The 25,582-nt window shown below is 44.7% G+C and overlaps 2 protein-coding genes and 1 pseudogene across 2 annotated transcripts in view; 1 reads left to right on the forward strand and 2 right to left on the reverse strand.

Annotated features, from left to right (window-relative positions):
- Positions 1-4,638, reverse strand: part of F8 (coagulation factor VIII) — a 116,587-nt gene extending 111,949 nt beyond the window's left edge. The window contains exon 1 of the mRNA XM_023520657.1: positions 4,493-4,638. Within this exon, the coding sequence (XP_023376425.1) occupies positions 4,493-4,638 (146 nt within the window). The remainder of the gene's footprint in view (positions 1-4,492) is intronic.
- Positions 4,639-8,148: 3,510 nt separating this feature from the next.
- Positions 8,149-23,824, forward strand: FUNDC2 (FUN14 domain containing 2). The gene is made up of 5 exons (XM_011375575.2): positions 8,149-8,374; positions 11,533-11,683; positions 12,515-12,590; positions 18,451-18,582; positions 21,577-23,824. The coding sequence occupies exons 1-5, from the start codon at positions 8,188-8,190 to the stop codon at positions 21,652-21,654; spliced, it is 624 nt and encodes a 207-aa protein (XP_011373877.1). The 5' UTR covers positions 8,149-8,187; the 3' UTR covers positions 21,655-23,824.
- On the reverse strand, positions 16,593-16,710 carry LOC111729683 (annotated as a pseudogene).
- Positions 23,825-25,582: the final 1,758 nt, after the last annotated feature.

Genomic DNA, 25,582 nt, shown 5'->3' on the forward strand with positions numbered 1-25,582 from the left:
TATGCGTTTGTCAAAACTTATCAAACTGCACATTTAAAATCTGCATTTCATTGTATGTAAATTACACCTGTGGTAGGCAAAATTTTGTCCCTCATCACCTCGCCCTTTGGTGTTATGACCATGAATATGTTATGTTACATGGCAAAAAGAAAAAAAAAATCTTTGCTAATTAACTGACCTGGAGATGGGGAGATTAGTCTGAAATATCTGGGTGAGGCCAATGTAATCACCACGGTTCTTAAAAGTGGAAGAAGGAGGAAAAAAGGTCGGAGAGATGGAATGGAAATTGAAGTCAGACAAATCCCAAGCATTAGAGAGACTTGATGCAGTCTCGCTAGTTTAAGATGGAGGGCACTACATGAAAATTGAGAGAAGGAACTGAATTCCACATAAGCCTGGAAGTGGATTCTCCCCAGAGCCTCTAGTAAGGAACACAGGCCCGTCAACATCTTAATTTTGGCCTGGTATGACCCCGAGCAGAGCACCTAGTTAAGCCCTGGATTTCCGACTCACTGAAACTGTGAGATAATAAATGGATGTTCTTTCGAGTGGCTAAGTTTGAGGCAATTTGTTACACAGAAATAGGAAACTAATAGGAGATTCAAAGTTGATCTAAATATTAAAAATGACAAGCAAATAAAAATGCAATTAAAAATCATGCCCCCAAGTGAAAGCAAAGACGATATTACAAACTATACTGAAAACAATGAAAAGGAAACTCTTCATACCGTAACTGATGGGATATGGAGAAGTTGACCTCAGAGAAAAATATATAGCATTAAGTGCCTTCACTATTAGAAACAAAGGATAAAAGAAAAAGAAAACATATCACTTTTCCTAAGATATAAGAAAAAATACAGCACAATAAGGCAAAAAAAAAAAACTAAGAAGAGATCACTGAGGAAAAAACCTAAAAAAATAAATATTAAAAGGTAACTAAGAAGAACAAAGAAACCCAAAAGCTAATTTTTTTAAAAGACCACCATCAACAACGAAATAGACAAATCTCTGGCAAACCCGCTCATTGATAAAAGATAAATAGCAAAGATATAGAAACTTAAGAATGAGAAAGGGCACATAACTACAGATAATGTGGAGTAAAAGAATTAAATTTATGCAGTGGCAATAAATTTGAAAACATAAAGGAAATAATTTCCTAGAAAGGTATAAAATTATTAAAGTCAACTCAAAAAAAGTTGAAACTTGATTTGCCTAATTATCATAGAAGAGCCTGAAGATATTGCAAAAGTCACTTGGACCAAATGGATTCATAACCGATTCTTATCTTTTCTTTCATTCTTTCATTTTTTACAGCCCTAATGTGTTGACAAAGACCACTGTCACCTCTCGTCTCAGGGAAGTGGTGCCCTCACCAATTATCTAACAATAGATAATTGTAATGTTATTTGAGCCATTCCCAGCGATAGAAAAAGATGGCGCACTCACCAATTCATTTGATAAAGCCAATAAAACTACTTTAATACCAAAATCTAATAATAATAGTAAAAAATAATGCTATAGATCAATCCCACATAATAAAAGCACACAGTGTCTCAATAAACATTCGTGCATAGAATCCAGCAATAATGAAATTAATGTGAACATTAGATTGTACCCCCAAAATGTAAGGGTATTCGATATCAGGAAATCTATTAACAATCTATTTGTCCACCAACATATTAAAGAATAAAATTCATGTGATGCGAGGTGCTGAGGTTATTTCTAATAAAAATTTTATGGTGAATGGGACTAGAAGTAACAAACAGCAAATGTTATTATAAAAAGCAAAATATTAAGACTGTCTAATAAATTCAATAAGAAAAAGTGTTTATAATTGGCTATAAACACTGGAAAAGAGCTACAATCTGTCTCATTTTGCTCATTTTGGATACGATTCAATACCCACAGAGACTCTAGAGCAAAATTACTGGAATTAATAAGAGAATTCAGTAAGGTGGCCAGATTCAAGATGAATATACACAAACGGATAGCTTTCCTTTATTCTGATACTAAATATCAAGAAATGGAAATGGGAGAAAATCTTAACAATAGCAACAACATTTATAAAACGTATAGGGATAGATGTAATAATAAAGTATATTTATTAATAAAATTAATGGATAATTTTAATGAAATTCCATTAGAATCACAACAGGGCTTGGCTCTTTTTAATTGGAAAAACATTTTATCCGTTTTACATGGAAGAATAAAATTCCTAAGAAATGCTAAGAAAGTACCAAAAGAACAGTGATGATCAATTTCACTTATCAGAATATATTATAGACCCAAATCAAATCGATATGGTATTGACATAGCAAGATAAAAGATCAGTGAAACAGCATAATGAATCCCAAAATAGATACTGATATATATGAGAATTTTATATGATGAATACGTTTATTAAATCAGTGGCAAAAAATGTATTATTTGATAAATGGTGCCATTGCAACAGGCTGTTGATCTGGATGGAAATAAACGTAGACCGATTCCACTCCCATACCATATACAAAAATAATTATGAGATGAATCGAAGCCATAAATGTCAAAAGCAAAACAGTAGTTTTTTTCCAAGAAAATCTGAAAGAATACACACACAACCTTGATGTGCAGAAAACATTTTTAACCCACACTGGCAACTCCAAAGCTATGAATGCAGAGATAGATATATTTGACTATAAAAATTAAAAACTTTTAAAATAGAAGTTATAAATGAAGTCAACAGGCGAACAATAGGTCTTGGGGGAAATTGCAATATACGTTAGTATATTTAGTATAACAAAAAGTTAACACTTGTAACAAAAGAGTTCTCGTAATTTAAAAAAAAAATGAAAGAGCCCAACGAAATGGGCTAAACATATGAATAATCAAATCTCAAAATATAAATGCAATAGCCAACAAGCATTTGAAAAGATGCTCGACCTCATCAGAAATAAAAGGAATGCAGTTAAAGTACTGATGCAATATCAGGTCCATACATATTAGATTGGCAAACATTAAAAAGAAAGATAAACTTATTGCTGATGCGAATGCGGGGAGGAGGGCATCCCCAGACATGGATGGTAGAAACGTTTGAAGTTCAGACCTTTTTGGAAATTAAAACTAAAAAGGAAATATTAAGTTCACTCCAGCAATATCTGTCTTGAGAATCTGTCTCATAGGCATAAAAGCACCAGTACACAATGAAATAGGTAATGAGATGGGCTATAATGGCCAAAAAACTGGAACAATAGAGAATCTTATATAGCCATTCAAAAGAATCAAATGAAGCTAGGCCAATTGACTTGGACAGAATTCTACTAAGTGTTAATGAGCAAGAAATGTGTTATCCCATTTTTGAAAAAAATAAACACCTTTATTTGTATATATAGGTATATATGTGTGCATGAATATATCTTATTATCCTAGGGTTACCTGGCTGGGGATAAGCGAGAATGGGGCTAATGTAGAAGGAGGGTGAGGGGCCAAACAGAACGAAAATGACTGTAAAGTACATATGACATGACCCATTTCATCTTTACATTGCCATTATATATGTATGGAGTTTAAATCTTTATAATTCACATTTCGAGAAAACAAAACGAAATTTAAAATAAACAATTTCAGCAGTCGACTCGATAAGCAAAGAGTAAATTAACAAAATAAACCTAAGGAAGTGAGGAAGAACGAATGAAACAATAAAAGTAAAAGCAGAAATTGCTAGAACCAGAAGATGGTTTCTGACAAGACCAGTAAAACTGAGAAACTTTCTGGAAATATTTTTGAGAGAAGGAAAGAGAACACACATACTATAAGAATGCGAAAGTAGATATAATTACAGACACAGAAGAATTTCACAATATCACAAGACTATTATGTAACTTGACACCAATACATTATCAAATCTAAGAATAACTGCCTTCCGGGAAAATATATATAACCAAATTTGACTAAAGAAGAGGTAGAAAAATTGGAATAAATCGATAACCATAGATAATATTAAAAAGGTTATTAACTACTACTCTCCCCAAATGCAGCAGACTCCCAAAAGATGAAAAGCTGCTGAACTCATGGCGAATCCTGTCCTTACACCAGAACTGGGCAAAGATATCAAAATCATACCACATGCACACACAATAGGACTAAAGACTACACTCGTGTGTAATATCGATGGGATCTCATTGCCTGCTTCTCTCTAGGGAAGCTTTGTTCTCTCTCTTACGATCCTTGCCTCTTCGCCCTTCCTCTACTTCATACTCTAGTTTCCAGAGTGGCAGCATGCAACAATGAGAAACAATAGACAAAACAACAAATTATCAACGAATGGGTCAGATCTATGAAAAGGATTGGCGATTAGCATTTGTGCTAATAGCACAGATGCATGCATGCCTTACCCGGAAATGCTTTTTCGGGGCTTAACTGGCATCACAGCCATCCTAACCTGAAGTCTGCCCCTTCCTCCCACCAGAGTCGCATCCCCACAATCCTGATTGGACCCTACAGAACATGCCTTTACCTTGTATCCACATGCAGCTCACTGAGCAGCTCACTTTGCATGTAGTCCCAGGACAGTTCCATTGCGCCCAGGTAGTATCTTCTGGTGGCGCTAAAGCTGAATGGCAAAAGGCACAGAAAGAAGCAGGTGGAGAGCTCTATTCGCATGGCTCTTGAGGCTAGAAAATGTTCAACGGGAGAAACGAAAGGTTAATTCTTCTCTAAAATGTCTTCGGCTCCAGAGAGGAAAAAAGGTACATTTTCTATGATTTAGTGAAAAGTCCCAAAATTTTTGTAGAGATGTGACAGCAGCAGCACTAAGCAGTAAAGGATAGGATTGCTTCCTTTTTGGCAGTGGGAAGCAGCCACAGGAAGAACTGAATAGGAAAAGGGAGGCTGAGCTAAAAAGCTTAACCCATTCACCTCTGAAAGCAAAGGGAGCACAAGAATGCTACTTAAATCAGGACCTTTAAGGAAAGGAAGAGAGGGAAGGGAAGGTCAAGGTGAAAAGTAGCTTTCATTTGTACTCATATTCCTAGCCGAGTCAACCCTCTACCTTAGTAGCAGCAAGAGAAGCTCTAGATGCCACTGATGATTCTGGAATCCATTTGCATAAGCAAGAGGAACCAGTATTCTAATAGTGTCCCTGCTTCTACCTTTGCCCCTCACACAGCCACCACCAAGTGACTTTTTAAAACTATAAAGCAGATCCCGTCACTCCTTTGCTCAGAAACCTCCACTGGCTTGTGATCTCAGAGTAAAATCCTACATCTCTACCAGGGTCTAGAGCATCTGCCATGACCTCCGTGGTCTCATCTAACTCTGGCTCTTGGCTCTTCCTTAAGACGCCAAGCACACACTTGCGCTGAGACCTCAGCACTGTTTCCTCTACCTGAAACCCTTTTTCCTCAGATCTCCACACGTTTTCACTCCCACACCCCCTTCAAGTCTTGGCTCAAATCTTGCCTTCTCGGTAAGCTCACATATGGACATTTACACAGTAAGCTCTCTTACCACACAGGTACTTCCGATATCCCTCCTGGCTTCATTTTTCTACATAGAACTCATAACCACCCAGAATTTATGTATTTATTTATCTTGCATTGTTGTTACCTGATGCTTCTTAAGGTTGTTTACATTTGGCTCAGGTATAGAATATATCTACATAATGTGGACCCTGAGAGAGAAGATACGTATCAAGAAGGACTCCTGGTGGCTAACTGAGCTCAATTTTAAAATCAGAGCATAGCATCCATTTCTAAACAGGGGCCTCTCAGGCAAACTGCATTTTAGGGAGAAGCCTGCACTGCACACCTGCCTGCACAGTGTTCCTGCTGGCTGAGCCAATCCTTATGAAGCAGTTACTGGAATAGTATTTCAACCAATAAGACCGAGGCTTTCCCCATCCAATTGAAGCTGAGCAGCTATATCCCCATCAGCACCTTCACTGACCAATCAGAACAGCTCCATTCTGACCAATCAAGACAATGCCTTTTGGACCAATCAAATTGCGAGGATTTGGAGTCCATATTTGCATGAGGATGGGCCAATCAGGGACCAAGGGCGGAGACTGCTGTCTATATAAGGTGCCTTCGGCTTTGGAAAACTCACTTTTCCTTTCCGTGGTTGGCACTGTTAGAGGTGTGTTGTGACCATGGACTCGAGCAGAGTGAGCTGTCGGCGGGAGCTCGACGGGAGCGGAGTGAGCGGTCGACGGGAGCGGAGAGAGCTGTCGACCCGTAGGGGCCTGGCTCCAGGAATACCTGGTAGCTGCCTCAGAACTTAGCTGTGACACTGAACTGTCTCAGAACTTAGCTGTGACACTGAGCTGTTCCTCAGCTGTGTTGTATCAGAGTTGAGCTGCTTGCACTGAATAGTTTTCTTCACTGCACCCACAAAGTGGAGAGTCCTTTTGGTGTTGACGTCAGTGACCGATGGCTGTGCTTAGTTCAGAGACCCTACTTGGCTTAATATGTGTGAAGGAGAGTGAGGGTCTCAAAGTACAGGAGCTAATAAACTTGACCAGGGTTGCAATAAAGTATTATTGACCGTCTAGTTCTGCATGGTTGAGTGTTTATTCATCTCGGGAAGACGGGGGAGGAAGGTTTTTTGGTAAACATTCTCCGTATTTCTGCCGGGCACCAGGTTGCAGAGGTAATAGCTGGCAGGCACCACATGCTAGGAATGGTTCTAAGCTCTTTCCAATGCAGCTGTTCTTGTCTTCATTTTACAGGTGATGAAACTGAAGCACAGAGAGGTTAGGCAACGTGGCCATGGTCACAGTTTGTAAGTGGTAGCATTCAAACCCACGTAATCTGGCTCTAGAAATTATGCTCCTTACCTGTGTGCTATGCTTCCATTCCTCAAACACGAATAAAAGGTTCTTGCATTCTGGGAGACACGGTCCAATGGTTACTAACACAGTGGTAATTTTCTGCCAGGTGCTTTACACATTATCTGACTTAATCCTCACAATGAGACCGCGAAGAGAGTATGTACGCATGAAGCATCTGAGGTGTAGAGAGGGTTAAATGGTTTGCCCAAGGCTACAAAACCACCCATTTGTCCTAGCCAGACACTATCCTGGGCACAGGGTGCACAGCAGTGAAAACTACACCTGAGACAATAAGCGACACTTAAGGTACATGAGCACCTTACATGCTATGTTAGAAGGTGATTTAAATGGTGTGCACAAAAGGAAAGTACAGTTGGCTGTTCGTATCCGTGGGTTTTGCCTTCCGGGCTGGGAATCCGATGTGGAGGGCCAACGCTATTCACCGCTCTACTCCATTTGATGTGAGACTTGAGCATCTGCAGAGGTGGCTATCTGAGGGGGGCCCTGGAATCAATGTGTCAGATACCAAGGGATGGAATGTAAGCAGAGGCAGGAGAAGGCGGGTGTACCAGCTTGTAATTTTAAATGAGGATAGGTCGCGTAAAGTCTCACTGAGGTTACGTTTCGGCAAAGGGACTTCGGCTTCTACACTGAGGGCAATGGGGAGCCACGGTAGGAGTCTGAGTAGAGAAAGGCAGTGAGCACAATTACCTTTTAGACTAATTTTTCTGGCCCCGGTGGGGAGAATAGACTTCAGGGGGACAAGTGTAGGAGCAGGTCGACCTGGGCAAAGATGGTAGCGCTGGAGTGAGAAATGGCTGGATTCGCTGCGGAGATAGAGTTTATGGGGGCTGCTGACGAATTGGATTTGTGGGGTCTGAGAGTAGCTCGGAATAACACCGAGGTGTCTGGACTGGTGAAGCTGTCATTAACTGGGATGGGGCGACAGGGAGGGGAGTAGCATAGGGGTGGGGCGGGGAGATGCGCCCTGGCACACGGTTAAAGGGCTCCACAGGCATTGCAGGCAAGCGGGCCCTTTTCATTCAGAGCGCTTCTCTTCGTTTTGGGATTGTCTAAATGTTTTTTAAATGTCTGATTTCCTTCACTCCGACAGAGTCGGGCATAGAGACCTCGATAAATATTTGCTTAATGTTTACATGAACAAACAACAAGCCTGCTTTCTTTATTTTTAGTAAACTAATGGGTAAATAGTCTTTACTGGGGAAGGGCCGGGTCACGATCCCGCCGCAGGGACTCCCTACCGCGTAAGCGACAAGCGGAGACTCCGTCGGGAGAGGCTTTCTGCGCACGCGCGTCTGGGCATGCCCGCTGGGGCTAGTGACACCGCCCGCTGAGCCTTGTGACGCAGCCGCGCGCGGGGGATGGGGAGTGGCCGCCCAGCGCCGGGCCCGCCCTCTTCAGCTGCCGCCGCGGGAATGGAAACATCACCCCCACGTGCCGGAAACCAGCTTTCGGCGATGACGGCGCGCCACTCCGTGCCGTACCGTACCGAGCCCCAGCAGGTGTCATCGCGAGAACAGCTCGCAGAAATGGCCGCGTCCAGTCAAGGTAAGGACGGGCGCGCGCGCCGCCGCTGGCGCCGCGGGGAGCCGCCTTCCGGGGCTGCGGAAGGGGAAGGGCTCGGTGCCTGCCAGGCCCGGCAGAGGTCCCCAGGGAGCCCACGCGACGCAGGGGCGGGGAGGGCGGCCGGGACTCGCCCCTGGCCCAGCGGCTCCCAGGGGCCGGCCAAGGTCAGGCGCCTGGCTGGGGCCGAACTGCCCCCGGTGTTGTCTCCTGCGCTCGCTCAGCCTTCCGGCGCCGCCCCTACAGCCTAAGCGCGGAGACATTCCGTCCCTGTTCTCGGAAGCGCTCTGGCGCTTTGAGACTAAGGCGGTGGCGTTATCCCTTTGGACGTTCATCTCGAACACCCGGCGAGTGTCTCTCAGTGTGCAAAGCCCCCCCCCTCCCCCTTGCACCATTGATGGTTTCCAAAGGGTTTCAAAGCCTAGTACACCGGGATGGTACTTTGAAATAGTTTTTTATTTAGTCCGCGCAGTCAGGGGAAGATTCCCGGATGACAGTCCGCAGTGGAGCACGTCTTTAAGTCTTGCTTTTCCTAGTCTTTCAATGTTTCCTGGTTCGTTTCAATTCAGCACTTGCTTACAAGATCCGATTGCTAAACAGAGCCGTCATCGAAAAATCGATTATATAAACTTAAAAGTACATACATTATGTTAAAAACAAAGGCAGTGAAAATACTCAAAACATTTATTATTTGCCGTGTTTTACTGTTATCTGTGCCCATGAGGTTATTTATATTTATTGTGTCGTGATGGAGGTAACATGGTATGGAGCACTACTGTGCATCTCTTCCCAGCTCTGTGTTCAGTGATGTCACAGTTCAGTGACGTTCTCTCCGCAAGTGACCACACTCGCATACACTACAAGTCAGCCCTCCCCCAAAACCGGTGCTTTCGAAGTCGACATCATGAATTTCCATCTTTATCATGGTGATGATCACATAATACTGTGATCATTGATTTCTTCGGTCCACGAGCAAGGCTAGTGACTTACTTTGGTCTATATAGTGCTTAACGGTGTTTGTTGAATGACTGAATAAAGTTGCGCGAACTAAACGTCTCAAATTCGATCCCCCTTTTGAGCTAAGGGGTTTAGTAAAATTCCATTAAAGCAAAACTCCAAGCTCATTCTTGTTTTCCAGTGATATGACTTAACCCGGGGAGAGAATTTCTTGTTCAAAATAGCAGTCACGTTTTGTTGTATTAGGAAAAACTTTTCATTTAGCTACTTCTGAGGCTGTAGGAGGCCAATTCCTCAAACATTCATATTTTAGTTCTGCTAAATTGGGATCTATAATCCATCTTGAATTAATTCTTGAATTATATTTTGCATATGATGTTAGGAATTGAGGTTTTTGTTTTTACAGTCACTTAATAATTCTAACACAACTCGTTGAAAGAATTTCTTTCCCCATCGTATGACCTCGGTGCCGTGTTTTGAGAATCAGATGACTGTATGCGTGGAGCTACTTCTGGACTGTGTATTCTCTTCTGTTTATACATTTGTGTATCCTTAGGTCAGTCCTGCACTGTGTTACATACGGTAGCTTTGTAAGTCTTGAAATCAGATAGCTAGCTGTATTGTACTGTAGCTTTGTAAGAAGTCTTGAAATCCTTTGAACTTCCTTTTTTTCTACCCAACATTGCTTTGGCCACCAATATCTTTCATTCCACATGCTCTTTTCTCGGTGCGACTTTGCCACTCCTTCTACTGAGTGATGGGCTCTTGAATCTGAGCGAGAGTTTGTGACCGCTCCAGAATACAGTAGATGTGACACTGCATGACTTCTGAATACAGTAGACGTGACACTGCATGACTTCTGAGGCTGGGACTTAAATGGTAACATAGCTTCTGCCTCGCCCTCGAGGTCCCTCGCTCTCTCACTTCCTCCTGTGGGATAGGCACCTTTGAACCCAGCCGCCATGCTTTAAAGAAGTCCAAAATGTCCCACATAGAGGGGCAGCCTGTATGTGTGACCACAGTAGATGATTCCAGATCCGGCCTGTTAGTCTTCCAGTCGAAGCCTCGGCACGTGGCAGCGGAGATGAGCCACAGTGCTGTACCTGTCCAAAGTGCTGATCCGCAGGATCTGAGAGCATAGCGGATGATTGTTTTTGCGCCGTCACGTTTTGGGGGTAATTTCCTGTACAGCTGTGCAGCCTTAGCAACTGGAACAGTACTCTAGACAGCCAGTGTGTCTGTCTCCAAGTGAATCTTAGAAGCAGCTTGTCAATCTCTAGATAAAAACTGGCTTTTTGATTGGGAACACGTGGAGTCTGGAGATCAATATGGAGAGAATGAACATCTTAAACATATCAAGTCTTGCAAAACATAGATGTGGTATGTATGTCCATTAGTTAGGTCATTCTTCAGTTTTTCTCTGCAGTGTTTTGTCATTTACAGTATAGAGGTCTTGCTCATCTTTCATTAAATTTATCCCTACGTTATCTTCCCACAGAGAAAGGGATTAGACATTTTTGTTAACTCTTTTTCCCTTCTTGGGCAAATAAATCACTTCTGACTCTCCATTTCTTACTTATAAAATGGGGTTAATCAACAGTACCTTGTGTTGTACCTATTTTGTTCTGTGCATTTAATTAGATATTCATGTTTAATATATAGAGCTCAATTAAACATTACTTCTTATTTTTATTGTCACTGGGATCCACATAATACTGAGAATTTGTGAATTTGTGGGCTATCGAATAGTATTGAGTTACTTCTGAAAAGGAGAGGCAAATGAAGAAAATCCATTTCATTTAGGATGCGTTCTTAGGTATTACTTGCAGTTTTTCCTAAGTCCTTTTGGTTGTTTTTCATTTTGAGAGGAAAACCTAAAATACTGATTCTAAATTTCCAGGGTTTTTTTTTTTTTCTCTAAGACTGATACTGTTTGTTGATTTTAGTCTGATTTCCAAAAATCGTTAGTCAAAATTTCAGAGTTAATTTACTATTTAAAATAGAATAATATTTGGGTACCTGGCTCTGTGGCGCAATGAATAACACGTTGGAATTCTAGACAAAAAGAATAATATTTGGCGGTTCTTATTACGACTATATTTATTTAAAAATTCCTTAATCTAGTTAAGAGAATGGTAGTAATTTATTGTGAACGTAACTATTATTAAGCATCTTATTTCTTGTAGGAAACTTTGAGGGGAATTTTGAGTCACTGGACCTTGCAGAATATGCTAAAAAGCAGCCATGGTGGCGTAAGTTGTTCGGGCAGGAATCTGGGCCCTCCGTTGAAAAGTATAGCGTGGCGACCCAGCTATTAATTGGAGGTGTCACTGGATGGTAAGTGGTGCGAGAGATGTCTGGTGTCTTTTTTTTCTTTTTTTGCGCGATTTAGTATTGCGGTTATAGGAATCATCTCCTTTAACCAACAAAAACGCATTGACTTCTGTGAAATAGATCACATAACATGTGGCGTTTCTCTAAACACCATGCTAAAGTTCTGGGTCACACATAGTATTTCTTACACCTCGGGTACTGTTTAAAGTATTTATATAGACACATCATTTCCTTCTCACAACTCTGAAATTGGAACTGATGTTATCTATCCTCATTTCCCCCCAGTTTTATTGAGTAAAAACACATCCATCACTGTGTAAGTCTAAGGCCTACGGCATGACGGTTTGGTTTACGTAATGTGAAGTGATTACTACAGTAGGTTTGGTTAACAACCATCATTTTATATAGACACCATTGAAAGAAAAAAAATTCTCTTTGCGATGAGAACTCTTAGGATTTGCTGTCTTAACAACTTTCCCATGTCGCACACAGCAGCGTTAGTTATTGTCATCACATTGCGCATTACATCCCTGGCGCCTGTTTATCTTCTAGCTGCAGATTTGTACCTTTTGACCACCTAACTCCAGGCCCTACTCCCCTACCCCTGATCTCTTTTTCTAGCAGTTTTTTTTTAATTAGATTTCACATATAAATGAGATCGTACAGTATTTATCTTTTTCTGCCTGACTTATTTCACTTACTATAATCTCCTCTGGGTCCATCCACGTTGTTGCAAAGGGCTGAATTTTCTGGCTGAATAATACTATATATGTCTGACAACTGTTTGTACCCGACAGCCTATCAACTTGTCTGACGTTGGTTTGGTTTTTGTAGGTGCACGGGTTTCATATTCCAGAAGGTTGGCAAGTTGGCTGCGACAGCTGTGGGTGGTGGATTTTTCCTCCTTCAGGTTTGTATGTGAAATATTCCTCGATGTTTGAACACTCCCCTTGCCCGTCAGGGCTGGGGCGTGAGGAGCCGCAATAAAGTCCTGCCTATATCATACTAGAAGAGCTTTCACACTTGCTCACATGTATTGTTTGAAACCTTAGTGACCATTCGAATCAAACTTCATCAATTACTAGTTGTATTTTATTTCATCATTTATAACGTGGTATATAAGATATAAGTACGTGTCTTTTAATATAGGTCCCTTACGGGGGTTTTAAGACCCTGTAAGTGCCCTGTGACACAATTTATTCCCATATAGTAATGTCGCCAGCTTCTACAGAGGAGACATTGAGCCCGAGGCAATCGATGAGAAATGAGGGCTACATGACAGATGTCCTCTGCTGTCTCTCTGGCCCGGACTTTATTTCAAAAACCCGGGGTGCCGGTTCTCTCAGGCTGCTTGTGTAGCATCGGTTTATAAATCTGCCTTGACCTTGGAATCCCCTCGGAGTCTTAACAAGCACTGATGCTTGCGGCCTGCCACAGACTGCATGGGCGTAGGCGTGCTTGCACATCAGAATATGTTTGAACTCCCGAGGTGACTCTAATGTGCCTTTGAGGATCGCCACCCTTTGTCTCCTCCCGCAGTTGGCATCCCTCATTTTTGCAAGGTAAATTCTGCGTTGGAACCACGAGTGAGTTTCCCAGACTGGTTGGGCGAATATTTAGTGTGCAGAAGGAGGAGGCTGGCGACTAGCTGGCCGGCCTGGGCTGGACAGAGTATCGCTGCGTGGCAAGTGCCCCCCAAGCCTGCTGCTTGAAACCACCACTGTTTTATTCTCTCCCATGGTTTCTGTGGGTCGGGAATTTAGGGAGAGCTAAGATGGGCTCTCGTGGCGGGCGTCTCTGTGGTTCCAGGTAGGTGGCCGCAGCGCGGTCGGCTGGCCTCCCCGTCTCCCCTCTCCCCTTCTCTTCAGGGTTTCACGGCTCCTCCACTACGTCCCTGTCCCTCTGCGTGGCATAGTTTCGGCTTTCTTACACCACAGCGACCTGTCAGGGCTCCAAGCACAGGTGTTCCGGGTGCAAGTGGCACCTCCTTTTCCGTCTGTAGCACTCTGCTGGTGACTAGAACCTTGCCAGCAGCCTCCTCCTAACCCCCAGTTAGGTAGCTAGGTTCCTGTGGGCATGTCGCCGGCCCTGTCACTGGACAGGTCACACTCCCTGCAGGCAGGGCCCCCTCCCCAGGCCTTTTGTCTTCTTCCTCTTCTCGCTCAGGTGGAAGTGCAGGGACAGCTGTGTCGCTGCTAGACTCACAGTCCTGCTCTGTCCCCGAGGTTTCCCTACGCCTGCCCCTCACTTCGTAAATACCGTAAATACCGTAAATACCGTAATGTGGCTTCGAAGTGCCTGCACCTGAGCTGCCCTCGTCCGGGGCCCCGGCTGCCAGACTAATCCGGAATTGGAAGTGTCTCTGGGAAGACTCAGTGGGGTTCTGCTGCCTCGTGGGTCGGACACTCCCGGAGTGCAGGGGCGCCTCCCTGCTCGGGTACGTGGCACAGCGGGCGTCTGCACTGTGCCCTCACCTGATCTGTCATCAGAGGGATGACGGCGGGGTAGGGGTAGGCGTAATGTTGGGAGAGTGGGGCTGTGGTTTGACACAGGGATCCCGTTCCCTTTCTTTGATGCTGACGATCGTCCCCGCAGCATTTACTGCAGGCTTCTTTTCCGCAGTATTCGAAGCGTTGCCTCCATCATACACCAGAAGCCACGTGTGTGTGGATCTGATTCTAGGTTCTCCGTTCTGTTCCACCGGCCCCTTTCTCCCTTTCCTAGGCCCTGACGGTCGGTAAGACGAGTTCCCACACACTGTCCTCGGGAGCGCTGTGGCTGCTTCGGAAGTTTTCCTTGTCCATCTGAACGTTAGAACAGGCTCGTCGATTACTTTCAAAAATTCTGTGGACATTTTGATTGGGATTGCCTGGGAACTATATAGGTAAATTTGGGAAGAATGAACATCTTTCATGCTATCGAGTCATCTCTCTGTGAACATGGGCTTTCTCTCCATTTATTTAGGTCTTCGACGTCTTTGCATTGACTTTTATTATTTTTTTCCACGTAGATCTTGTACATCTGTGGTTCCATGCTATTCCTAGATATGTGACAGCTTTACTCGCTCTCGGGCTTTCCTTGGGCACTCGCCCCGGCCCCGACTCCCAACGGATAGATGCAGAATGGCGCAGCCGGTGATGTGCGATATCTTTGCATCCATTTCAGTCAAGTGTCTCTTTAGGATTTTTGCCCATTTTTAAAAGTTATTTATTTTCAATTAAAGTTTTATTTTATATTAGTTTCAAGAGTACAGCATAGTGGGTACACATTTATGCAAGTTACAAAGCGATCCCCCCGATTAGCCTAGGCCCCGCCTGGTACCACACATGGTTATTACAGTATTACTGACTGTATTTCCTGTGCTGTACTTCACATCCCCGTGACGATTTTGTAACTGCCAATTTGTACTTTTTTTCTCTTTAACATGCTATTTAATGCCAGTTGTACCAGCATAACCTTTTATTTTTATATTTTGTCATTTTATATTAATTTCAGGGGTACAGCACAACGGTTAGACATTTACATAATTTATGAAGTGATCCTCCCGATTGCTGTAGCACCCGCGGGCACCACACACAGCCATTGCACTACTATTAACTCTATTCCCCGTGCTGTACCCCATGGCCCCGTGTCTGTTTTGTAGCTACTAATTCGTACCTCTCCATCCCTTGACCTTTATCGCCCAACCCCACAATCTCTCCTTCCCCTGTCAATCACCAGTTTGTTCTCTATGTCTTTTCATTTTGTTCGAGAAATCATTTATTTCGTTCCTTAGATTTCACATGTAAATGAAATCATACGGTATTTGCCTTTCTGTATCTGACTTATTGCACTTAGCATAATGCCCTCTAGGTCCATCCATGTCGTTACAAAGGGAACATTTCATTTTTCTTATCGCTGAGTTATATTCCACTGTATAATATGTTCCACCTCTTCTTTATCCGGTCATCTATTGATAGGCACTTAGGTCGCTTCCATATCTTGGCTGCTGTGAATAACACTGCAGTGAACACAGGGGTGAACAGACCTTTTCAAATTAGTGTTTTGGATTTCTTTGGATAAATACCCAGGAGTGGAATTGCTGGGTCATAAGGTAGGTCTATTTTTAATTTTTTGAGGAAACTCCAGACTGTTTTCCATAGCGGCTGTACCAGTTTGCAATCCCACCAACAGTGCACGAGGGTTCCCTTTTCCCCACATCCTCGCCAGCGCTTGTTATTTGTTGATTTATTGATGATGGCCATTCTGACAGGTGTGAGGTGATAGCTCATTGTGTTTTCAACTTGCGTTTCTCTGGTGATTAGTGACCTCGAGCATCTTTTCATATGTCTGTTGGCCAACTGTATATCTCGTTTAGAGAAATGTCTATTTAGATCCTGTGCCCATTTTTTAATCGGATTGTTAGTTTTTCTGGTGTGGAGTTACAGGAGTTCTTTATAAAATTTGGATATTAACTCCTTGTTTGAGATATCATTGGTGGACATCTTCTCTCATTCGGTAGGTTGTCTTTTCAGTTTTGTTGATGGTTTTCTTTGCTGTGCAAAACCTTTGATGTGGTCCCATTTGTTTATTATTTCTGTTGTATATCAGAAAACAATTACTAATAGCAATATCAGAGTTTACTGCCTGTGTTTTCTTCTAGAAGTTTAATGGTGTCGGGTCTTACATTTAAGTCTTTAATCCTGTTTGAGTCTATTGTACGTGGTGTACGAAGGTGGAACAGTTTCATTTTTTTGCATGTATCTTTCCCAGCACCATTTATCGAAGAGACTGTCTTTACCCCATTGTTTATCTCTGCCTCTCTTTTGCGCCCCCTCCCCCCCGCTTTTATTTTTAGGTGAGGCAACCCTTGGTTGACCTCACAGATTGCAAGGACCTTGTCAGCTTACAATCCCTTATTTTTTACTTTTTACACCTAAGCACCTGGTCTTCCTAGGCGGTCGCCCATCCAAGTACTAACCAGGCCTGACCCTGCTTAGCTTCTGAGATCAGACGGGATCGGGCACATTCAGGGTGGCATGGCCGTAGACTCTTTTGCGCATTTTTAAATTGGGTTGTCTTTTTCTATACTTTCTATTCTGTCCCATTAATCCGAGTGATTGTCCCTTGTCCACTTGGTCCACTTAGATAAACACCTTCAGGCTTTCAGCAGTGAGCACCACGTTAGCCGTGGCTGTCATTGTAGATGCTCTTTATCAAGTTGAGGAAGTGTTCCTCCTCTACCTGATTCTCTGAGACTTTTTCTCATGAGTGTGTGTTGAATTTTGTCCCATTATTTTCCGAGTCCTGCCTTGGCTGTAGGCCATGTGGTCCAGGAGGGGAAATGGGACGCACAGAGTTCTGGGTTTCTCCAGTCAGCTGCTCTTCCATCGTCAGAATCCTCAAGGAGCACTTCCATTTATTCTGTGGGAGAGCCAGGGTGGAGCAAAGGAATTGGAAACTTGGTCTAGCGTATAGTTTTTGACATTGAACGCTGTCGCCGCTATATGCAGTTTCTTCTTTTGATGGTGAGTAGTACCCTGTTGTGTAAACGTGGCTGGATTTGCTTATCCATTCACACGTGCACGGACGTTTGCGTTATATCCAGCTATTGACCGTTAAAGCGGCTACAAGAGCGGCCGTTCCAAATGTGGCATGATGCTGCGTGCTCTTTCAATGTCGGTGGATAATGGCGTGTCGCCCTCTTAAAAGGCTCCGAGATAAGTCTCCGTAAGAGGGGATCACAGTGTCTGTTTTCCCACATCCGTACCGACGCTCGATATTTTCGATCTTTTAATTGTCTCGAATCTGATACAAAATGATAGTAGCTCATTCATTGTCATTTGAATTTCCTCGGTTACTTTTAAAGCCGAACTTTTCCTTTGATTGTCCGCTTTCTTCTGTCAGTTGCCTTTGCCTGTTTTTCAAGTGGTTTTTTTTTCTTACTGATCTCTAGACAAATTTTACTTCTTTTTATGAGTATTACCGTTTCGTTTATTATATATATTGCAGATATTTTCTCCGGCCTGCTTCAGGTACCATAGTAGGTGCTGCCATTAACCAGAAGACAGTGATGAAGTGATGGAGAAAGTGACAGTGATGGAGGATCGATTGATGGGCTATGATCGGTCTCTCTGTTCCTTGCATAACACGAATCCATCAGAAAACTGTGTACTTGAATCCATTTGATCCAGTGCACGCCTCCCCGATGAAGTCTTTTTCGCCATGTTTTAGTGTTTGTGCGTACTGTCTTTGCCGAGGGCAATAGGCATATCCTCTAGGTATATCGGGTGCTCTTCCCCCAGTATCTGTATATGAAGCCGCTTGTGAGAAATCTCTGTAGCGTCACGTGCTAGAAGGTTTTCTGGGCACCGGTGATCCCTGCCTCTCAGCCTTGCTCTGTTTACATTCTGGACGAAATTCAGACTCAGGTTGGCCGTAAAGTTCGTTTCTTCAACTTGCATCTTGACTTCCAGTTCTGATTTTACCATTTTTTTAAAGTTAACCTAAAACTTTTTAGAGAGGGGTAAAAGCATAAATAAAGAGAATCGTCAGCAGCCGTTGAAGGGCAGTCCGTTGATTTCTGGCACCAGACCTAGGGCCTTGCACGTAGGGTGGATGCTCAGTGGATGTTGAGTGAATGTCATTGTCATACAAAGAACCGGATGGAAAATGTCTCCAAAATGGAAAGTCGGAAGGATTTTCGATAATGTACTTCAGTGATTTATGCCGACAAAAAGAAATAACAAGCCTGTGTTTCTTATCTCTTGCTGTCGTTGTCAAAACTATAGCTTGCAAACCACACCGGGTACATCAAAGTCGACTGGCAGCGCGTAGAGAAGGACATGAAAAAAGCCAAGGAACAGCTGAAGATCCGCAAAGGCAGCCAGTTACCTACGGAGATGAAGAGCAAGGCGGAGGAGGTGAGTCTGGCTTCATTTCGGCGCCGCGCGATGGCGGAAGACAACTTCGCGTGGTCAGGAACGGGGCTCGACACACCTGCTTGGCAACCTCGGGTGGAATATCTTCACCTCACAGGCGGTTTTTAAAAGCCGGGTCATCGAAGCGTTTCGGTGACTTTTGTCAGTGAGGGTGAATGCCAGATGACACGTGCATGTATGTGGGTCCGTCGCCCCTTGACCTGGCTCTCGCAGGAGTGGGGGCAGCACAGCAAGTGGGGTGGGGGGCTGATGAGGATGTAGTTCGCACAGCCAGTACGATCATTTAAGTCATATTTCGTCTCCGTGCACACACAGCTCTGAAATGTCCTTAACTTGTTCCACACACAGCTAGCGGGATGTCTAGCCCAGGGGTTGACGGTGTTTTGTGTAAAGGGCCAAATGGTAAATATTTTTAGCTTCATAAGCCACGTGGTCTGTGTCACAACTACAGAACTTCACTGTGTAGCATAGAAGTAACCATAGATGATACATAGGCAAGTGGATGCACCTGAGTTACAACGGAACATCATTTTAAAACAGGCAGCCGGCTGGCTTTGGCTCGCGGGGTGTAGTTTACGTACCCCCGAGCTAATACATAAAACCAGGTTAAGTTATTGTGGCTGGCGCTAGAGGGATGGGAAAACGTCTTCCTTTTTAAAGGGATGTATTTTCCTACTGCTTTTTTACCTTTAGAAATATGTCAGCTGTCCCAAAGAAGTAAGTGCACTGAACTGGAAGTGAACCAGGATCAAGGCGCCAAGAAGGCACAGAAGGTGCCTGGCACCTTTGATACCCTGGACACTGGGGTTCTGGATTCACAGAGGAAAGGGACAGATTGAGAGCAGAGCGGGGATTTAGAGCTAAATCGAAAACAGGCCTTGTCCCCAAGGCACCCACACTCTAGTAGCAGTGACAGGAGGAAGTCATGTAATCAAACAGGTGGTCGTAGATAGACTTAGGTTAAACATGGCAGATTAAACACACGCATTTATCTCTGCTTCCTTCTGAAATATTTCTAAATGACAGTAACAAAATAAAAAAGGTTAAACCCACCAGGACCAAGAGGACAGCAGAGGAGTACCAGGGGACAACAAATGTCAGCAAACCTGGGGGCGTTGGGAAGCAGACAGATGAGTGGTAAATGACTTAGACCGGAAGAAACTGAGCAGAACTCCACGTGGCCAGGTCCACGATGACAGTCTTTGTACGGTGGCGAGTGCTTGGCCAAAGCTGGTCCTTTACCCGGAGTGGAAAGTGGCATCCAGGAGGGAGCTCAGACGGTCCCCGCCGCTCTCCTTCCCTCCCGCCATCTCCCCCCCGCAAACTCCAGGTTATGAAAGTTACGCTTTTTTCATTTCGCCAAAGCTTTACTATTCAGATGTTTATAAAAGTAATACCCGACTGTTGAAAATTTCTTTAATGATACAGGAAGAGTATATAATTTAAAAAGTATGAGGTTCATGCTTGATTAGAACCGACTGCTGACTCGCAGAGGGAACTCATTATAAACTAACCGAAAGGTTTGGAATTGCTTTATTCCACACATTTTTGTGTTCCTCTTTGTGGCCTGGCACTGTCTCATGCCTCAGAGTGCCTGCTTCCCCCCTCGGAGCCCATGGTCTTATTTGGGAAGCAGGCAACGAAGATGATAAATTCAGTATTTAGCGACAAGGAAGTCATCTGTGACTTCTGTGAGAACAGCTTTACTGGGGCGATGGAGTTGAAAGCCAAACTCTAGCAACTTGAATGAGTAGGAAAAAAGAAAGTAAAGATAATGACAGCAGTTATTTCAGGAAGTTGTATGATTTTTTTATTCTCCCTGGTGGTAGATGACAAAAGATGATGCCTCGAGTAGGGACTCGTGGGGCCCAGTCGAGTCGGGGAGCGAAAGTAACGCAGGAAGACGTAGGCCCAGTGGGAGTTGGCGGGGGGCGTGGGGGATGCTGGAGGGTCCCAGGAGGATAGGGTAGTGGAGTGTGGAAAAGATCAGGGGGAGGTCAGGATGTGAGTGGCTTTAAATGGTTTGGGGATGAAGTCACTGTCCTCTAGCTTAGGCCAGGATACTGGATACTGGATGTGTGGTCCCTATGGACAGTTTCTAAGGTACGTGGGAGAAAGCACGTCCGACCCACTCACCCAAGTCCTGTCGGGTGGAGACCGCGGAGGACGCCATGGGAGCCGGAGGGTGCTGGCCGTGGGCTCCGAGCCTGAGATGAGCGGGAACTTTTACAGGAGGCGGGAAGCCTTGGGAATTTCAGAAAATGAGGACCTCGCCTGTTCATGACCCTCCGATGCGGAGAAGTGTCAGAATAAGAATTGATAGCATCTCCTCAGAGCGGGACGGGCGGATGGATGGACAGACCGAGGCCGGATGGGACGAGTGCGTGGAGGGACCGCAGGGATACGCAGCCTCCTCTGCACAGTAGCTGTGCAAGAAAATGGCAGGCGTGAAACCGGAAGTCGCGACTAGCCTCTGTCACCAGTCTGTTAAATGGCGGCTTTGCTCCTTTCCCCATAACGGCCCCCGTGGCCTCTGTCCTTCCCCGGCCCTGCATAAACTTCCGAGCGGATTTCTCCGCTCTGTTACCAAAGACAGAAGCCACTGAGTCGCCCATGACATCCCCTCCGCATCCCCCACGTGGCCAGCCCTCTGGCACAGGGCCCTGTCTCGAAAACATCCCTCGAATTTGATCACGGTGCCCTAGCACGCCTGCCGCACCCTGACCCCAAGACCCATCGTCTCACCTCGCGATCCCCATCCTGCCTCCGGTCGGGCTCCCTGTAGTGTGGCTTCCCCTCAGCAGCCGGTGTCTTCACATGGACGTCCGTTCCCGGCTCCCATTGCCTTGTGGGTAAAGCGCAAGCTACTCAACAGGGAAGGAGATTGATATTGTCAGGACCGCCTAGCTAAGACAGGTGGTTTTTAATGACGATATCCTTAGCAAAATAACCCATCGTGCTATCCTCTGTTCGTAGGTGGTGTTATTTGTGAAGAAGAATGTTCTAGTGACTGGTGGCTTTTTCGGAGGCTTTCTGCTTGGCATGGCATCCTAAGGAGGATGACTTCACTTCCATTATTCCTGGTGTTTCCAGCTAGCAGCCTCCTCACTCCACTAGAGGACATCGAACCTCCTCCTCCTCCTCTCCTGTGCCTTCCTCCCTGCTGTGGCGCATCCGAATGGCTTCTGTAGGCGTCCGTTGGTGCAAGTCAATACGGCCCAGCCGTGAGCTTGACCGTGATGGAAGACACGATAGACATTAGCTCTCCTCCCAGAACACTCCTCACCTGACTAGTCTGTAGGTCAGCAAGAACGTTCCTTTCCCTCTGTAAGATACCGGAACATGGCGCAAGATGACTCGCCACGGAGGACGAATGGACCCTCAAAGGTCGTCGCAAACTTGGTTTGGAAAAGAACAGGTGCATAGATACCTTACTGTGTGTTACATGGAAAGGAACGGAATACATTTGCCTTTAAGCATGAAAGATTTTGGTATCTTGGTGTCTACTTTCTTTTTTAGTTGGTTTTAGATTACGGAAACAGACATCTATACCCGCTATGATTATCCTGACAAAAATGGCAGAATAAGCACTATGATTGAAAATATGACTAAAGAATGAACTTGTGTTAAAGGCGTACACGCCAAGCTGAAGGTATCACGTTTGGTGGGAAGGTCTTTTAGGGAAATCAGCCAATAGGTCATTCGATGATCAGACTTAATGAATCATTTAGGGCAGCGGTCCCCAACCTTTGTGGCATCAGAGACCGGTGTTCCTATGACCATCTAATGCCCGATGGTCTGAGGCGGACCTGAGGCGGTGATGCTGGCGCTGGGGAGCGGCTGCAAATACAGATCAAGCTTCGCTTGCTTACCCGCTGCTCTGCTCCTGGTGTGCGGCCCTGTTCCTCACAGGCCACCAAATGGTACCGGTCTGCGGCCTAGGGGTCGGGGACCCCTGATTCAGAAGCATTAACATATTATCTAGGTTTTTTTTCCCACCATCCGGGATGATGCATCTCATGGCAATTCCCAAAGGGTTTATTTATGGTAAAATAAGTGACTTCAGCTGGGAGAAGGGAAAAGCTCTTGGATTTTTATTTCATACAAAAGGTTTAAGCTTTGAAATGTGAGGTAATCTTCTTGTCAAAACATCAGGGGTGGTCATAGCCCCTCTGTGCCAATTCTAGTATTTCTTTATCCACTTAGTATGAAATAAAACATTTGAACGAGAGTTGTCAAGAGGTAGCGTTCTGCGTATTGAGAATGGTGGCGATAGCGCATGGGAAGTAAATTACAGCATCAGATGTGATCTGCCGTCTCATGATGAGCCTCACTCTTAGAATTATTCTTAAAAGTTTATAGACATACGCTCAGAGTCTTCGCGCATTTTGCTGTAATGGCCTGCTACCATGTCTGCAGCCCCATCTAGAATGTCTGCTTCCGGAGAGCGAGGTTGTGTGAGCACTTAACAGGTATCAGTGTTTGTTGAATAATGACCTCATACAAAGGTCCCTGGAGAAGGGACTGATCCAAAGAATCGAGACACTATGAGTTTTGAGAATGCAGAAAACTCGGAATTAATTCCAAAACTTGCAGGTGATCCCTTGCAAAATGTATGATTTTTAGGCCTTCCTTTTAAAATGTTTGCCTTTTAATTTATCTTGGGAATGATGTATTGAATGTGGAAATTGTAACTACCATGTGTGGAACTTTTTAGACTTCATTTGCATTTTTAAGGCAACATTATTTTGCTTGCAATGTGTATGACTCGTCCCCAATTATAATGCTATGAGCCTCTTTGTTGCATATTTTTTTGTACAAGAACTTAAAAATATTTTCACTTTTTATTATGGAAACTTTCATACATATGGAAAAGTAGAGAAAACAGTACAATGACTCCCTGTGTATTCATCACTAACTTACAACGGTCATCAAATTATTTCTCGTTTTATTAATTATTTTGAAACAAATACCAAATGTGTCATTTTCTCATATTTCAATATGTATCTCATAAAGGTCAATACCCTATTATACAAACAATTAATAATTCTTTAATATCAAATATCTAGTTAGTGTTCAGAATTTCCTGTCTCTTAAGTTTTACATTTGGTTTGTTTGAATCTTAATCCATGTAAGGTCCCCATTGCATTTGGATGATATGTCTCTTAAGTCTGCGTCTTGTACTTTTTATTTTGGCTTCCAATATATTTACTGAAGACACTGAGTTATCTGTTTCCTAGTTCGGCACATTTTGCTTTCTGACGCCTGGGTTACTGGGGTTATGCCAAATCTGACAATCAGGGCTGCAGTCATATGATGGTTCTACCCATGTGACCCCCAGACCAATGGAATGTTGACCCTAAAACCTAACTGAAGTGCCTTGTGCACCTTTGGGTCACATGTGGGGGCGAGTGGCCACTGAACGCCTCTCCGGTAAGGCGCGGGTTGCCTTTTGTCCATCTTTTTTTTTTTCTGTGATTATCGGTGATGTCAACAAACTAGCAGGTTGGTCTGAGCTGCTTCGAGTGGGTTGTAATCTTAGATAATAGACTGAAATAAGATCTATAGGTCCTTCCTGAAGTCTATTCCCAGCTGGCTCCTTCTGGGACCCCGAGGGGCATTGCTGAAGTCCATACCGCAGGTTGGCCTCACCCTGCTGCTATGAGAATGGCCTTGACTTCTGCCCGCTGAGCGGGGCCACCACGTGTGGCTGGGCAGAGTACTGTGGAATACTTCTGAGGTTTCAGCGGAGCTGAATCGCCAGTGAAGTCAAGTCGGCATTTAGGGGAGCTGCCGAATCGAGGCCCCATTGCCAGCAGCTTCGCCTTAGGTGATGAAGTGGGAGATAAGAGTTCCCCCAGAAGAACGGCTGCCACCTCTTGCAAAACTTAAGATAGCGGGGCCAGGCTACTACACCCGTGAAGGCACTATTACCATTCTTGTTTCATTTGGCGAGGCTTGTTAAGCGAGGCACATGTTTCTCTCCAGTATTCAGGGCCCTATAATGTGCCGGACGCCCTCGTTAGTGGTGGTGTTGCAGGGGGGGGGGGTGGGGGGCGGGAATAGACAGCCGTTTTCCCTTGACGGGCAGGGATTCCGCGTTTTCTCTGTAAGGTTCCGCCCCAGCAACTTGACTTTGAACGTGTTGGGAGTTTTGGCGCCACCTTCTGGCCGAGATGTGGTAACGCCGCGCTCGCGGCTTCTCTGCTTGGAGCTTGACCCGGACTGGGAGAATCTCCTTGCGCAATGAGCGCCGTCGGTACCAGCACGTGACACGTCCACCGCACCTGCTGGCTGGAGCATCCGCCAAGCTTCTCTCCCCTTTAGCTCCTCACACCGAGGCGTCCTCGCTACTCTGGGCCACCCTTTGCCCCGGCGTCCCACCTGCGACGGAACCGGGTAGGATGGGGATTTGGGTCCTGACACAGGAGGAGCTATAATGCTTGATTGAGTTCCTTCTCCCCGAAGTTCTCCCTGGTGTCAGAGGAGAGCGGAGAGGGATCCAGGGGTGTTGTCGCTTTCTGGCTGCTGCCCCTTCAGGCTCAAAAAATACTCCGATGTTCCGTCTCCCTAAGGAGACTCCCCATTGCTGACACTCTTTAAGCACCCCCATTGTCCTGTGTGTCATTGTTATGGTGATATACCAACAGGACTTGGCTCCTGCTGCCCTATGGGCAGCTTGTTTGCTTCAAATTCTCACCACTCAGCCTCGGACATTCAGCTACAGGCCCGCGGAGTTGGGGTGGGGGGATGGCGGGCTCAACCCCCGCCCCCCACACACACACCTGGCCTACAACTCAGGTGAAAGTCCTCCCTCCTGGACCTGGGCACTCACCGCCTCATGGATGCTGGCACGAGATAGGACGTGATTAAAGTTGGAGGACATTTCTTTTTGGTTTTCCGGTTTCACATGTTTTATTGAGTAATAAAATTGCTTAACAGCATTCCCACATGGCGATTTTTTTCACATTAGCACATAAGA

This window comes from Pteropus vampyrus, unplaced genomic scaffold (assembly GCF_000151845.1).
Source record: "Pteropus vampyrus isolate Shadow unplaced genomic scaffold, Pvam_2.0 Scaffold275, whole genome shotgun sequence".
Taxonomy (NCBI): Eukaryota; Metazoa; Chordata; class Mammalia; order Chiroptera; family Pteropodidae; genus Pteropus; species Pteropus vampyrus.